This window comes from Hemicordylus capensis, chromosome 5, assembly GCF_027244095.1.
Source record: "Hemicordylus capensis ecotype Gifberg chromosome 5, rHemCap1.1.pri, whole genome shotgun sequence".
Taxonomy (NCBI): domain Eukaryota; kingdom Metazoa; phylum Chordata; class Lepidosauria; order Squamata; family Cordylidae; genus Hemicordylus; species Hemicordylus capensis.
In genome coordinates, this window is record NC_069661.1 from 137,784,198 (window position 1) to 137,801,795 (window position 17,598).

A 17,598-nucleotide genomic window follows, 5' to 3' on the forward strand; every position below is an offset into this window, starting at 1 on the left:
AAATGTAAAGAAGACTAAACTAATGACAACGGGTTCAGCAACCAGCCTCAGAATTGACAATGAAGACATTGAAGTGGTGGATAGCTTCTGCCTTTTAAGATCGACCTTCAACAGTAAAGGATCCAGCAGTCAAGAAATACACCGCAGACTAGCACTTGTTAGGGATGCAATGAAGGCTTTGGAAAGAATATTTAAATGCTGTGACCTGTCTACACATAAAAAGATTAGAATCATTCAGACAATGGTTTTCCCCGTGACATTCTATGCAAAAGCTGGACTTTGAAGAAGCAAGTTAGAAAAAGCATTGATGCTTTTGAACTTTGGTGCTGGAGAAGACTTTTGAGGATACCATGGACAGCCAGGAAAACAAACAAATGGATCATAGAACCAATTAATCCAGAATTTTCACCCAAGGCACAAATGACCAGGCTCAAACTATCATACTTCAGACACATTATGCAAAGATCCAGCTCCCTTGAGAAGTCCATAATGCTGAGGAAAGTTGAAGGAAAGAGGCGGACGACCAGCAGCAAGGTGGATGGACTCGATTATGACAGCAATGAATGTACCATTGAGAGTCTTTAAAGGCCAAGTTGAAGACAGATCATCCCAGAGAGAATCTATCTATGTGGTTGCTAAGAGTCAACACTGACTTGACAGCACTTCAATCAATCAATCAGTTTTACTGACAACAAAAGGGCCTTTCCTCTCCCCGCAAAAAAATTGTGAGGATTTGCTCCTCAAGCTTTCCCTCTGTCTCATATTCCCCTGAGTAATATGTGTTAAGTGATAACTCCATTAAATGAGTGTGAGAAATTGAAACATGTCAGCAGCACAAGCGAATGTCCTGATGACTGTGCCTTACGTTGGCCTACAACTCCCATCATCCCGTCAAAATGGCCCGTAGCAGGGTTGATGGGAGTTTTATGCTAACAACAGCTGGAGGGCCACAATTTGACATCCCTTTCCTAAGCATTCACCAGGAAGTGAATAGGAAGATATCCTATTGATCTCTGTGAGACTATTTAGGATAAGGCAGTTATGACAGTGCTTACACATATTATAAACCACCCCTGGATTGAGCCAGTGCAGAAATTTTGAAGCATGTCCTATCAGCTCCTATCAACAGCACCCATTTTGTTTGTTTAGATTTGTTTACTTGTACTTCACACAGAAATTTGAATTACTTTCTTTGTATTACAACTTCGCGGTAAGGTTGTGAAGCAAGCATGCTTCTATCAAGCAAATCCCAGTGAACCCGGTAGGACATTGGAGTACACAAGTTTAGGAATGGGCTGGGGAGCCCATTATTTTGAATAAAGAAAAAACCTAGTGAACCAATCCTACATTAATGTAGGTGAGACCGATGAAAGCTAGTTTACTATGTTTTTCAGATTCCTTCTTGCTTTCCTAGTGGCTTGTAATTATCATAACATGACCAAACATAATCTATTTGAAAGCCGTGATTCTATATACATTTGTTTTTGTTATTCAAAGCTATCTTCTTTGAAATATCATTTTGCAATCCAAACAAATGCAGCTTTGTGCAATTATTTTTCCTGGATTCAATTCCCTATGACCTCATCTCCACACTCTAACGTGCAGAGGTTAGAGAGGGAGAACATCTGGTTCTACTGATCAAACATGAATCAGCCCTTCACAAGATAAAAAGTGTGACAAATTCTTCCCTTGTAAGTATTTATCCTGAGACACTGTGTGTGCGTGCGCTCACACACACACACATGCATGTGCCACATGTGTGCGAGGAAGAGAGAGAGAGTATTTCACTGTCTGGTCAATGAACCAGAACCAACCAGAAAGCCACCAATTAAGTCTTTTGTGTGTTTATCAAGCAAATTGAGTTATATAACCAAATATGCAGTGCTAGTTACTATGAAATTGTCTGCTTGCTGCACTCCTCTCAATCCATATTTCTATTTAGAATGCTATGAGGGCTGTGATATTATGTCATGATTTCATGTGAGAATTGTGCTGCCTGATGTAATTCCCAAACTCTATGATGAAGCATACTAATATGCCATAAGAGATTAGGTAATTTCCACAAGTAAACTCGAGTAAGCCCACAGTATCCAGGGAGCTGCATCACTGCTTTATTGCTTCCTTCCAACCAGCTGCTGCTGGGGAGAAGGTAATTGTGCCACATCCCTTCATCAAGTGCAACTGAATCACGCAATAACTCCTGATGCACAGATGCAGCAGAATTACTTGCTCTCCAAGGAAGCTGCATATACACAAACATATGTATATGCAAAATATGCACATTCACAGAACACAAACACAAACACATACATGGGCACATACACACACATACATAAACACATGCGCACGTGCAAAAATAAAACATGACAGAAAGACACACACATGTACACACATACATGGGCATGCATGTACATGTACACATTCATATGCGCATGGACCCATAAAGGTACACACATATGCAAAAACATGCACTAGTACGCATACACAATGGCTAGGGGCTATCTCATTTTGTCCTCCATGCACCCACACTTTCCCTTGAGGCCTAAATCAATATGGGAAGGAGGGACTACCTGACACCAGCAAAGAAGCTCCACATTTTCCTAGTCTTGTACTGCCTTATGAAACATCAGAGCCTTACTGTACTGCAACAAGAAAGTCTATGATGTTGCAGTCCCAGATCACAAGTAACTTGAATTCTCACATCATTAAACATGGGACCCATGCGATGCAAAACTGACCATATAAAAAGGCTACCTGGGAATTTCCTCCCACTTGGGGAAGTGGGGAGCACACAAAAAAGGAACAGAGGCCAAATCCAATGAAGCTGCTGGGGAATCCATTGAAACAGATGGGGAAACTGGCTATATGAAGCAGGAGAAACTACCAAAGAAAAACCCCTTTGATCTGTTCACAGCGTACTTGTGCATGTGTGAGCAATCCAAGTAGTTGCTTGGTGATGATTAGAAGCATGAATTAAACAGTGTACAGTCCAAAAGGTATACCGCAAAATCTCTTGCATATTCCAATTAGTGGTGTACAGAACCAGTTCGATTTCCAACAGCCCAGTTTGATTTCAAACGGCCCAGTTCAAATAGTTTGAGCTTCAACTGGACCAGCCTCCAAAAATGGGGGCTGAGTTGAGTTCAGATATAACCAGTTTGGATCGAACGAGTTTGGCCCGGTTCGGGTAGCTATGCTTGCAAAGCGGAATCCAGTAATGATTCTCTTTACAAGCAAAGGGAATTCCTAACTCTTAAGAGGGTTGAAAGGGTGCGTGGGTGGGGGCAGGTAAGAAGGCATGTTACCGCTGGTGGCCCGATGGCAGCAACAGCTGCCCTAGGCCCTGCTGGTGCTCTCTGCCAAGTAGTGCGGGTTGGCAGGGGCCCAGTTCTGACCTCTGGCATGTGTGTGGGCCATTTGTGTGGCCTCTCTGCATATGTTGAAGCCATTTGTGACACCATGCAAATGGCCTCTGTGCATGTGCAGAGGTCGGAACCGGGCTCCCAGTAGCCTGTGCTGCTGGAGGGGAGAACTAGCAGGGATTGAGAAAAGCTCAGAAAATGGTTGTCTAAAACATTTTACTGGGATTACTGGCTTGCATCTCTTGCATGGCATAGTCACTTTGGGCAGCAAATGTTACAGTCCAGGAAAACTGGAAAATTTGCACATTTCCTCTGGAAAATTACTTGCTAGGCAATTGGCCTTTGTGATCATCATTAGCAGCTACTTTGGATTTGGTCTCTGTCCCTTTTCCCAGGGCACCTTTTACAGTTTCCATTTCCTTTGTGTAGCAACTAGAAGAGATATGTGTTGCTGTTTGGGATCCGAGATATCCAGCCTTGCAGAAGACTGAGAATAAAACTGGACTGCAGGCAGTTGTTGTTGTCTGTATTAGTTGGGGAGGCTTGTGGAAAATAGTTACAGCTTCCCAAAGAGGTTCTCCTTCATAAAACAAACCCCAATCAGAGCTTTAACAAATTATTTGACAAATAAACTGTGTTGACTAAATCCTCTGTAATTACCCAGTGGATTATATTGTCAGCTAGTTTTTGTGATCCTAAAACTAATTCAATCAAATTTGTTGTCCTTGGAAGCTGCAGATGTTTGTGTGCTGATAAATGTTTAGCAATATGTATGAAATTATTGACACATTTTAGTTGATTCGCTTCATATAGTATAACCTTTCTTAACTGTGTGTATATATTATTTATTGCTTTTCACATTTCTATCCCACTCTTCCCATAAGGAGCTCAGAATGGTCCTACATGGCTGAACATGGTCACAACCCTGTGATGTAGGTTAGGCTAAAAGATAAGTAATTGGCTCATAGTCACCCAGTGAGTTTCATGGCTGAATAGGAAATTGAACTCGCGTCTCACCGGTCTTATGTGCTTATGCAGCAAATGCACATCACATGCTATGAGGGAGGGGTGATTTTTAGCAATTCCCTTTTCCTTCTGAAGCTCATTGTGACACACAAAAATATGTCCCTGAGGGTCTACAACTTCCATCATCCCCAGTCACAACAGCTGGAGTGCCAAAGGTTGGCTACTGCTGATGTAGCAGCATGAAAGAAAGAGCTGGCATCTGAATGTATTTATTTTCCTCTTCCATCACCCCAAACTTTCGTCTCTGGGTGGTTAACAATAACATACACAAAAACTTAAAACAATTTAGATAATTTAAAATCAAACACAGATTAAAACCTAAAAATTTAAAAAGCTGAAAAAAGCTTGGGTGAAGAGGTGGGTTTTCAAATGCTTTTTAAAAACAGTCAGAGATGGGGAGGATCATATTTCAGTAGGGAGCGCATTCCACAATCTTGGGGCAACTGAGAAGGCCCGCCCCCAAGTAGCCACCAGCAGAGCTGGTGGCAACTGGAGACGGACCTCTCCAGACGACCTTATGGGCCTGAATGATGCTAGGCTGTGCTTTCCCAAATGTTTCTTTCTTTCTCTCACTTGCTGGTATTAAAACTGCATTTGATCGTATTTTGGTTTTTAACTCTTCTGATTTTAAGCTGCTTTGGGCTGTATGCAGTGGAAAGGTGGGGATATAGATGTTTTAAATAAACAGACAAATACACAAATAAAACATTCTCCTTTGACTTGTCTAAATAAATTGATTGTCTTACTGGCACAGATCTCTCCGTTCCCCAAAGCCGCATAACAGTATGGCATTACAATGTCAATGTATTTTGCTTAATTTTATACTACCTCACTTAGAATGAAGAAACCTGCTGACTGAATTTTATCTATAAAAATCTTTATTGCCAGAAGCCTTGCAGGGAGGAGGAGACATTAACATCTGTTCCCCAAAGACAGCTGCTCCCCAGTGGTGAGAGCCTGTGTAACTGCTGTCTGCTGTTGTCAGCCTGCCAGCCTGGGTGCCCCCTAACGTGTGGACCTGTGGCTGCTGCCCTGCAGGTGAGTCTGTGCAGGATCGGGGCCAGAGAGAATTCTTGAAGGACCAGTTCTTGAGGACCAGGACCCCAGTTCTTGAGGACCAGCTGCCCAGATTAGCCAACTTTCTGGGCTTATAAAAGGGCTGCTGCCCTGTGGTGGTGGGCCCGCTACCAGCGGGATTGCCACCAAACGGGCGACACCAAAGAGGGTTGCCCCTTTGGAGGAGTCACTTTCGGGGGGCAACGAGGGTGAGGGCCAGGTGGCATTTTTGGCTTCTGTTGTTTTTTAGGTTCTAGGTGTTTCAAATATGTCTTGGTTTGTCTGGGGATGGAGAGACAGGGGGTGTGTCCACTGACTGTGGGGTGGCTATTCTGGTGGTGGTGGTGGGGAATAGAAGTTGGCAGATCAGTGAGTCATTACAGGGGAAGGGAAGTCAGAAATCTATTAGTTGTCTCCCCTTCTGGCTGTCCTACCAGCTCTTTGACCTTGGGGAGCAGTGCCAACCTCCCACCAACCCTCACCTTCTTCCTCTGCCAGGTCTGTCCAGAATAAGTCAGAAAGCATCCATGATTTGATTCTGGATGAAGGGGCAGACCTGGTATGTATTACAGGGACTTGGTTGGGGGAGGCTGGTGGCCCAGTCTGGTCCCAGCTTCTCCCTCCAGGGTACTCTGTTGAGGAGCAGGTGTGAGGACGTGGGCAGGGAGGTGGAATGGCTGTGGTCTATAAGAATAACCTCTCCCTGACCAGGATCCCTGTGGAAGTGTCTGACCATATTGAATGTGTGTACCTAAGTTTGGGAACCAGGGATAGACTAGGACTTCTGTTGGTGTACTGATCGCCCTGCTGCCTGATGGAGTCCCTAACTGAGCTGATTGACTTGGTCTTGGGTTTGACATTGGAATCACCCAGGCTTGTGGTGCTGTGGGACTTCAGTATCCACTTTGGGACCAATTTGTCCAGGACGGCTCAGGAGTTGATAGCAGCCATGACAACTATGGGCCTATCCCTAAGGGTCTCGGGACTGACGCACATTGGTGGTCACGTGCTTGATCTGGACTCTGAGCAGGGTTGTGTTCCATGGGTGGGGACTCCTGTTATTTCACCATTGTCATGGACAGACCACCATCTGGTTAAGGTTGGACTCACATTCATATCCCACCTTTGCATGGGCGAGGGACCCATTAGAATGGCCTGCCGAGAAGCTTATTGGATCCAATACGGATCCAAGAAGCCTTGGAGGGATTTAGTGTTGGCTCTGCTGGTGATCCTGTTGATGCCCTGGTGGAGAATTGGAATAGCAAAATCACCAGGGCAGTAGACATGATCACTCCTAAGCGTCCTCTCCAATCCGATTCAAAATTGGCCCCTTGGTATACAGAAGAACTACGGGGGCTGAAGCAGCAAGGTAGATCACTGGAGCGCAAGTGGAGGAAGACTCGACTCTAATCCGACAGATTACAACAGAGCACATTTGAAGATCTATGCTCTGGCAATACAGGCGGCAAAGAAGCGATTCTTTTCAGCCTGTATTGCGTCTGCAAGTTCATGTCCAGTGGAGTGGTTCAAGGTTGTGAGAGGGCTAGTAAATGCCTCTCCTCCCTTGAATCAGAATTTGGAACCATCTATTACCCACTGTGACGTATTTAATGATTTTTATGTGGATAAAATCTCTCGTATTCAGGCCAACTTGGATTATTTATTTATTTATTTATTTATTTATTATATTTTTACACTGCCCAAAACTTACGTCTCTGGGAGGTTTACAAGAAGATTAAAAGTAAAACATTAATTAAAAACAAAAACAAAAAATTTAAAAGCAAGAAGTTTAAAACACAATTTAAAATTTTAAAACAATATTCTAAAAACAACATTAAAACAATCAAAACAATCAAAACAATATCAGTTAAAAGTCTGGGTGAAGAAATGCGTCTTTAGAGACTTTTTAAAAGATGTCAGAGATGGGGAGGCTCTTATTTCACTAGGGAGTGCATTCCAAAACCTCGGGGCAGCAACGGAGAAGGCCCGTCCCTGAGTAGCCACCAGATGAGCTGGTGGCAAATGCAGACGGACCTCTCTTGATGATCTCAATGGGCGGTGGGGTTCATAATGAAGAACACGTTCTCTTAAAAACCCAGGGCCCAAGCTGTTTAGAGCTTTATAGGTTATGACCAACACCTTGTATTTTGCCCATAAACATATTTGCAGCCAGTGTAACTCCTTCAATACGGGAGTAATATGGTCTCTCCTGGATGACCCAGAGACCAGCCTGGCTGCTGCATTCTGAACCAACTGTAGTGGTCCGACAGTTAGACCCAACAATTACTGCAGTGTCTGAACACTGTGTCTAGTGACTCCTCTTATGTGGTCAGACTGGTTAGACCCAACAATTACTGCAGTGTCTGAACACTGTGTCTAGTGACTCCTCTTATGTGGTCAGACTGGATTAGTTTAGGTTTGTGACTCGTGAGGATGTGGACAAGCTGCTTGGAGCTACAAGCAGCCTACCACCTGTTCTCTTGATCCTTGCCCAACATGGCTAATACTATCTGGCAGGGAGGTTGTTGAAGAAGGCCTAGTAGAGATCATAAATACTTCTCTGAGGAAGGGCAGGATGTCTCCTTACCTTAAGGAAGCAATTATTAAACCACTTCTGAAGAAGCCTGTCTTGGATTCCTCAGTTGAGCAACTATAGGCCTGTCTCCAACTTTCTGTGGTTGAGCAATGTAATTGAGAGGGTGATGGCTTCCCAACTCCAGGCAGTCTTGGATGAAACTGATTATCCAGACCTGTTTCAAACCGGCTTTCAGGTGGGCTATGGGGTGGAGACTGCCTTGGTCAGCCTGATTGATGATCTCTAATTGGGAACTGGCTGAGGAAGTGTGACTCTGTTGGTCCTTTTGGACCTCTTGGCAGCTTTCGATACTATATACCATAGTATCCTTCTGGAGCATCTGAGGGGGTTGGGGGTGGGAGGCACTGCTTTGCAGTGGTTCCACTCTTACCTCTTGGGCACATTCCAGATGGTGTCCCCCGGGGACTGTTGTTCTTCAAAAACTGAACTTTGGTATGGTGTCCCTCAGGGCTCCGTATTGTCTCCGATCTACATCTACATAAAACACCTACATGAAACTGCTGGGAGATATCATCAGGGGATTTATTGCAGTGTGTTATCAGTATGCTGATGACACCCAAATATTTTTCTCCATGTCAACATCATCATCAGAAGGCATAACCTCCCTAAATGCCTGCCTGGAGGCAGTGATGGGCTGGATGAGAGGTAACAAGCTGAGGCTGAATCCAGATAAGGCAGAGGCGGGGCTGGAACTCGGGAGATGATTTTGAACTGCCAGTTCCGGATGGGGTCACACTTCCCCAGAAGGAACATGTACGCTGTCTAGGGGTGCTTCTGGACATTCTCCCTGGTGTCCCAAGCTGAGGCAGTGGCCAGAGGTGCCTTTTATCAGCTTTGGCTGATATGCCAGCTGTATCCATTTCTTGAGATAAATGGCCTCAGAACAGTAGTACATTTGTTGCTCACCTCCAGACTTGATTACTGCAGTGCGCTCTATGTGGGGCTGCCCTTGTACATAGTCCGGAAACTGCAGTTGGTCCAGAATGCGGCAGCCAGATTGGTCTCTGGGTCATCTCGGAGAGACCCTATCACGCCTATCTTAAAAGATCTACACTGGTTGCTGATAATTTTCCAGACAAAATACAAGGTTTTGGTTATAACCTATAAAGCCCTAAACAGCTTGGGCCCTGGGTATTTAAGAGAATGCCTTCTTCACTATGAACCACACTGTCCATTGAGATCATCTGGAGAGGTTTGTCTGCAGTTGCCACCGGCTTGTCTGGTGGCTACTCAGGGATGGCCCTTCTCTGTTGCTGCCCCAATGCTTTGAAACACACTTTCTGCTGAAATTAGAGCCTCTCCATCTCTTACAACTTTTAAAAAGGCAGTAAAGACACATTTGTTCACTCAGACTTTTGATTAGATATTGTTTTAATTGTGTTTTTAATAGCTTTAGCATTTTAAATTTTAATTGTGATGTTTTAATCTTTTTATCTGTTTTTGTTGTTTTGTTGTGAAGTGCCCAAAGACTTGCGTTTTGGGTGGTATATAAATATATTAAATAATAAATAATAAATTTATTACTGGAAACAAGTTAAAAAGGTAGGTAAAGTAATAGCTCAATTTGTAGGTCTTAAATTGAGTTTGCAAATTAAGTAGTTTAGAACATCCAATTCTTATTTTACTGCAGTAGCAAAAACAATTGATCAGGCTAACTGAGCATGCATAAACATGGAAGTCATTCCTTTCTCTCCCTCTGCCTCCCGCACCCCCTCTCTCTCGCACACAAACACACACCCCTGACTAAAACCACACTTTGACAAATATATGTGGCATGTATATAGTATTTTCAACACCAATGTAATGAATTCTGTTCCAATCAATTAGGAAGAGATTTGTTCACTCAGACCTTTAATTAGATATTGTTTTAATTGTGTTTTTAATATTGTTTCTAATAGTGTTTTTAATAGGAAACAGCAGATCCTGATCCGATCCCCAGGAAATAATTCAGTAATACTTATTTTCTGTTGGGACAGCATTTATGTGTAGATATATACTGATTGGTAGGCTCTCTTTACTAGGGAAGTGCATGGGCCGGGGCTGGCAGGTAGGCACCGCTTCGAGGAGCTGCCTACCTGCCAACCTCTGCCCCACAGCTTCCCCCCCACCGGCGCTCTCATAAAAAGCCAGCACATGGGACTGCAGCGTCCCTCTCTGCACCCAGTCAGTGTCACAACAAAAGTGGCCAACACCTGTACCACCAATGAAAAGGGCTGCTGGAGTCCCCATTGCATGATGTCACACACAAAGGGGGCATGGCCTTATTGCCAGAAGGCTCACCCCAGTCCTCCCCCTCTCATTTCCAGGCAGTGCTTGCTGCCTGGCAGCGTTTATTTCCCTCCTTCTCCCTCCAGTGAGGGAGAGGAAGGGAAATAAATGTTGTCAGGCAGCAAATGCAAAGAGGTTGTGACCTCGGCTTGGAATAGCCAGAGCAAGCTCTCCCCCTCTCATTTCAGGCAGACAGGATTTCCAGTCCTCTACCTGCCTAGTGTAAGGAAAATGGAAAATGCAATACTCCTGCCTTGGAGAGCTGCCAGTCAGTGTAGACAACATTGAACTAGATGGACTTATGGCTCAGTATAAGGCAGCTTCCTATGTTTCTATGAAATGTGTGCATATTTCCCTAAGAAGCCAATGAGTGTGTGAACACTTCCTATACTCTTTATTGTGGTTTCTATGATGTCTGACCCATGTGATGTCTAGAAGTTGGGATATTCTGTTCATATAGGATATTTGACTGCCAATGTTTGTATGTTTCATTAGGGTACTCGTAGGAAATATTTCTTACCTCTGACTTATGGCCAACTCTAATAAAAGCACAGATTGGATCAAAAGCCCCTGTCCCACAGGCCAGAAGATGTGTTCTGTTGTATCGGTGCAGGGCTCGGATGTAATTTGCACATTCCTCCTATGGTGAGAGATAAGAAATGCTAGGTAGGATTTAATGGAATTTAAAAAACGTCTTCACTTGTACCAAGGTGACATGGTGAAATCTAAAACTTTTTAATTAATCTTTTTATCAATAGGTCAGAATTAGACACACTTTGCCCCCACACCAAGAAAGATATGAGGCAAAAATTACTCAAGACAATTGCATGTGGGTGAAAGGGGCCACAACTTTAGTGAATAATCAAGGTCTAACTACACTCGGGCAGGAGCTCAGACAATAGCATCCTTCCCCCAAGCTCATTTGGGAGATCACACCCTAACTAGAGCAGCAGGTTGAATCAAGTCCAATCCTTACTTTTATTTTCAGAGGGCTCAAGCTATTTTGTCTTGGAGGTTGGTGGTGCTAATCCATGTTCTCGAGTCACCAAACAATAAAGGATTGATTGACCATTCCCCTATTGCTTAAACACGCTGAAGGGTGCTCACAGTCAACCTTACACCTATCCCTTGCCCACACTGAAACTGCCAGTTGTGACCTAAAAACAATATATCTAAAGGGAACATAAAAGAGTAGTTGGAAAAAAAATCTTCAAGATGAAGTGAAGAGCTTCATCTACAGGTGAAACTCGGAAAATTAGAATATCGTGCAAAAGTCCATTAATTTCAGTAATGCAAATTAAAAGGTGAAACTGATACATGAGACAGACGCATTACATGCAAAGCGAGATAAGTCAAGCCTTAATTTGTTATAATTGTGATGATCATGGCGTACAGCTCATGAAAACCCCAAATCCACAATCTCAGAAAATTAGAATATTACATGGAACCAAGAAGACAAGGATTGAAGAATAGAACAATATTGGACCTCTGAAAAGTATACAGCGTACTGTGCTTGATTGGCCAGCAAACTCGCCTGACCTGACCCCATAGAGAATCTATGGGGCATTGCCAAGAGAAGGATGAGAGACATGAGACCAAACAATGCAGAATTGCTGAAGGCCGCTAATGAAGCATCCTGGTCTTCCATAATACCTCATCAGTGCCACAGGCTGATAGCATCCATGCCACGCCGCATTGAGGCAGTAATTGCTGCAAAAGGGGCCCAAACCAAGTACTGAATACATATGCATGCTTATACTTTTCAGAGGTCCGATATTGTTCTATTCTTCAATCCTTGTCTTCTTGGTTCCATGTAATATTCTAATTTTCTGAGATTGTGGATTTGGGGTTTTCATGAGCTGTATGCCATGATCATCACAATTATAACAAATTAAGGCTTGACTTATCTCGCTTTGCATGTAATGCGTCTGTCTCATATATCAGTTTCACCTTTTAATTTGCATTACTGAAATTAATGGACTTTTGCATGATATTCTAATTTTCCGAGTTTCACCTGTACTGTTAAGAAGTTTCTTCTAATGTTCAGCCAAAATCTATCCTCCTGTAACTTCAGCCCTGACACAGTGTACTGCAGCTGCTTTCTCTCCCTGTCACTGCTCCCCCTCACATCCACCACATTGTGGCCTGTAGGGCAGGCAGCACCCTGTCTTTCCAACTCTGCCTTTCCTATTGAAGGGCAGCAACACCCAGCCTTTCCTACCTCTCCTCACATATTGCTACCAGCTAGCCTGGTCATAAGGAGAAACTTCTGTCCTCAGTGACCGCTGCCACTGTTTCAATATTTTAGACTGAGAAAATGGAGCTGGACCTGAAACCTTTTCAGTAGGGAGTGGTGACAGAGCTGAAGTGCTGCAACAACCCTCCTCAGCCAGGTTATACACACACCCAACATTGCAAGCTTGTTGTATGTCCCACTTGTGTCTTAGCTACAGTTTACTGACATTCCTCTCCAACTGAGAAAAAGATAATGAAAATTTGCAGGTAATACATACAGTATATCGTCCTTTAATTGTGCATTCTTCCACTTGCAGGGATGTACTAGGCCAATGAATCTATAATAAAATAAGAATGATTTAACAGTTTGTATAAATTCTTTGCTAACCCAACTTTTGCTTTTCACTGTATATCTATATCTATATCTAAGTTGCTTGCTGGATTTAGTGCTGTCATTGTCCTTGTTCATAGTACTGCACTGTGACAGGTGGATTATCAGGACAGTTACTAAATTAACTGTAATTTTATATTTGCCTGGTGAACCTGGTCAGGGACAATACTCACATTTCCTTACACAGACCAGCCTCTGTTGTTGTCTGAAAGGCAAAAATCCTACAGAAGAAACTAAGACTATGTGACAGACAAGCAATAATTTAGATATATATATAGCCACGCAGCTAAACTGAATTTGGGATGAGTCACACTTGAATGTTCAGCACTTTATCTGTAAACACCTGTTTTCTTGTCAAAAGGATACTTTACACCTATAATTTAAATTTTTGTAAGATACAGCAACATAACCACATACAGCTGAACTAAATTTATTCAGGGAAGTCTCATTTAAATTAAAAGGACGTCTGCCAATAATGAAATAAATAATAATAAATAATAATGATGATGGCAACAACAACAAGTCATGAATGTTTACATCTTGTTTACTGCTATCTAATCCACACGTCTGCATCTGAAAACTCACAACCAGAGCATGAAGATGATGAATGCCCCCTGTTTGGCATTGGTGTCTGATATACTGTGCCTCAAAACTTGAAGGTTCAATTTCATTATCACAGGTAACCTGAGGGTCCCACTATATTCCCGCCACGCTAAAACTGTTTAAGGCTAAATTTGGGTCACAACTTCTTTATGGAGCCCAGTTGAGGCCGGTTTACTGAAACTGAAAAGGTACAAATTAGATTTTAAAGGAATATTTTCCAGGTAGCGAGATGTGTCCCCTCGTCAGTGCTTCGCAGAGAGGCAGGATTTCTTAAAATGGAGACTAAGATTTGGAAATGCACATTTGTGTATTGGTTTAAACTTCATTTTTCCTCAGCTGGCCTAGCTCCAATGATATTAATTGATAATTTAAAGTCAAGTTGGAAAAAAGCACTGGAGATTAAGCTGCCCTATATTGGGTTTTCAAGTGAGGTTTTATTGTCAATGGGCTCTGAAAAAGCCAGGAGAATAGTGGTGCAACCTTTAATAGATTTAGATCTCCAAGAGGTTATAGCCAGTATGAAGAGATATTTTTCTTGGCAATGGCTTTCCTCTGCTGAGACCTGCAAGTTATTTACATTCCAGCACAGTTCCCAAGTGAAGAAGAGCCTTTACATTAGTTAGATTTTAATAGCTGTAGATTTTAACAGCTGTTCTTGAAGGCAAATTCAAGAAGGTTCCTTATGCAGCCAGAGTTTGCCCGTGTGGAGCTGGGGTTGTTGAATCTTCTGCTCATGTTTTATTGTACTGTCCATATTATAGAGATGCTCGGGTGCAATTAATTTTACCATTGCTGTCAAAATATCCAGGGCACTCAGATGCTTTCTATTTGCAATTTTTATTGTCTGATATTAATGATGCAATTTCTTTAATGTTGCAAAATATTGTTTTGCTGTCTGCAAGCTACGACTGAGTTAACTGGATTATTGTTATTTTAAGCCTACTTAAAGTCTTAGATTATTTATTTGACATATATTGCTGTTAATATTGTCCGGTCATTGACTGTATTTTTTTCATCACAGGTAATAACTGCTGATAGATCTAGGCTTCCATAAATTGATCCAATGAGGTACTGTATTCCACAATTGGGAACAAGGGATAGGTAGCAGAAGGCTGGCTTATACTCACGGGCCAGCTAATATACAGACCCCTGCCTTCCGAATCTGAATTTGAAAAGCAATGAGTTTCAAGAGGCTGCAGTTTATAGCTTCTCACAAGCAGGTTGTTGAGCCAGCACGGATAAATCCACCTTGCTCTTGATGAAAGCAACTTGTTGAACATTCTTTTACACACATGCACAGATTGTTTGTAAATGAGTTTATAGACCTTTAACAATGTATTCCTTCTTCTTGATTACAAGCATTTAATTGCTGCAGTCAGAAACTAATTTATTGTAAATGGTGGCCATTAGCCTTCCATGTGCAAGTTTTCCTCAATGTTATATACTGTTTGAAAATTCCTCATGATGACTACATCCTTAACTTGGTATTGGGTGCTTGCCAGGATGACAACCTTTTGGCATGCTTGCAATCAGTACAGTTCAATTATTTCTCAAGAGCATTTGAGCTGGAATGACATTATACTAGGACACACTTTACTGGCCTTTGTGTGTGACCTTTTATACAAACAACATTATTTAATAACTGACATGTCCATGAGTCATTTTGTAAATTTTATCACTAGAATTTTTTATCCACCCATTTTATTTCACCTCTAAAGAAACAAAAATAATTTAAGTAATTTATGCTGTAACTAAGTAACTAAACTGAAATTATAGCAGACAGCTTTAAAACGTATCTTCTGCTGGAATATGCACTGGGATGATGAAGCTAATTGGTGAAAGATAGTTAGCTAAGCACATCTCTGCTTCCACAAAGCACTTTTTCTGAGCAAATGCAGAGAAAGTATTCCTTCAAATAAAATTAGAAGTATGCAGAGGATTCACTGGCTGACATTTAGAATGTGAGCCCTTTGGGGAAAGGGTTCCATTTTATTTCTTTGTTATTTCTCTGTGTAAACCACCCTGAGCCATTTTTGGAAGGGCGGTACAGAAACCAAATAACAATAACAACAACAACAACAACAACAACAACAACAAGGCTGATAACATTGCACACACTGAAGTTAAAAGAAAAATGGGAAGTGAATACATCAGGAGAGTTCGAAAAATCCTCAAGTCCAAACTCAAAGGCGGGAACACCATACAAACCATTAACACCTGGGCTATACCTGTTTCAGATACACTGCAGGAATAATAGACTGGACCCAGGCAGTCTAGAGATGCTAGATCATAAGACCAGGAAAATAATGACCATGAGTCATGCTCTTAACCCCCTCAGTGATGTAGATAGGCTTTATCTCCCTGGCAGCTCAGGTGGAAAAGGAATGCTGCAAGTCCATCAAACAGTAGAGGAGGAGAAAAGAGGCCTTGAAGAATATATCAAGGACAGTGAAGAAGATGCACTTCAAATGGTCAATAATGCGAAACTATTCAACACCAATGGAACAAAGCAGGCCTACAAGAAAGAACAAGTCAAGAACCGAGCAGAAAAATGGAACAATAAGCCACTGCATGGTCAATATTTGCACAATATAAGTGGAAAATCAGACATCACCAAGACCTGGCAATGGCTTAAGAATGGCAACTTGAAGAAAGAAACAGAGGATTTAATACTGGCTGCACAAGAACAGGCACTAAGAACAAATGCAATAAGAGCCAAAGTCGAAAAATCCACAACAAACAGCAAGTGCCGCCTTTGTCAAGAAGCAGATGAAGCAATGGACCACCTAATCAGCTGTTGTAAAAAGATTGCACAGACTGACTACAAACAAAGGCATGACAAGGTAGCAGGGATGATACACTGGGACATCTGCAAAAAATACATGCTACCTGTAGCCAAAAATTCGTGGGACCATAAAATTGAAAAAGTTGAAGAAAATGAAGATGTAAAAATATTATGGGACTTCCGACTACAAACAGACGAACATCTGCCACACAATACACCAGATATAACTGTAGTCGAGAAGAAAGAAAAACAAGTTAAAATAATCAACATAGCAATACCAGGGGATAGCAGAATAGAAGAAAAAGAAATGCACCAAATACAAAGATCTACAACTTGAAATTGAAAGGTTGTGGCAGAAAAAGACCAAAATAATCCCAGTGGTAATTGGCGCCCTGGGTGCAGTTCCAAAAGACCTTGAAGAGCACCTCAACACCATAGGGGCCACAGAAATCACCATCAGCCAATTACAAAAAGCAGCTTTATTGGGAACAGCCTATATTCTGCGACGATATCTATAACAATTGACAATAAAATTCAGCCATCCCAGGTCCTTGGGAAGGACTCGATGTCTGGATAAAACAAACCAGTCAATAACACCTGTCTGACTGTGTAAACAAGTAATAATAATAATAATCCTCTCTAATAAAACGCTTGGTGTCCGTGCCTCCCTCGGCTGTTCTGAGCATGCGCGGAGCGCATGCTCAGAACAGTCCGAGGGAAACATGACCGCCAGCACCCGGCAGCCATGTTGAGCGGCCAGAAGGTGCCGCCCCAAAAAAGCCAGGGAAAAGGCGGTGGGGGAGATTAGACAAGGCGGCGGCAGAGCCGCCGCCTCAGCCGGAGGAGACAGAGACCGTGACGGGGAGACGGCCGCCACCCGCTCTCCCGCCCTCCCAGCTGCCCAAATTCTCCTTCCCCGCTCCCCCCCCCAAATGATTAAGGGCCAAAATGGCCCAGGAAAATGCCTCCGCGGCCGCCGCCACGGCCGCCAACCACCCTCCCAGCTGCCCGAGACCTTACCCGTAGCAGCCCGCAACAGTCGGGTGAACTGAAAGCAGTTTTTGCACAGAAGAGAGGAGCTCCTGAACAGAGCTCCTCTCTGTGCTTAGCCAATGCCCAAACTGCTGCTATGGTCGGAAAGGACGCAATAGGCGTCCTTTCCGTCCATAGCAGCAGTTTGGGCATTGGCTAAGCACAGAGAGGAGCTCTGTTCGGGAGCTCCTCTCTTCTGTGCAAAAACTGCTTTCAGTTCACCCGACTGTTGCGGGCTGCTACG

General features: G+C 42.9%; 1 protein-coding gene across 3 annotated transcripts in view; it reads right to left on the minus strand.

Moving 5' to 3' along the window:
• The window catches only part of SEMA3E (semaphorin 3E), a 287,593-nt gene that overhangs the window by 99,301 nt on the left and 170,694 nt on the right, over nt 1–17,598 (minus strand). For all 3 annotated transcript variants that reach the window (XM_053257996.1, XM_053257995.1, XM_053257997.1), the window contains exons 3-4: nt 12,822–12,881; nt 10,829–10,948 (exon numbers count right to left, since the gene is read on the minus strand). In XM_053257996.1, coding sequence (XP_053113971.1) covers nt 10,829–10,948; nt 12,822–12,881 — 180 coding nt within the window. The remainder of the gene's footprint in view (nt 1–10,828; nt 10,949–12,821; nt 12,882–17,598) is intronic.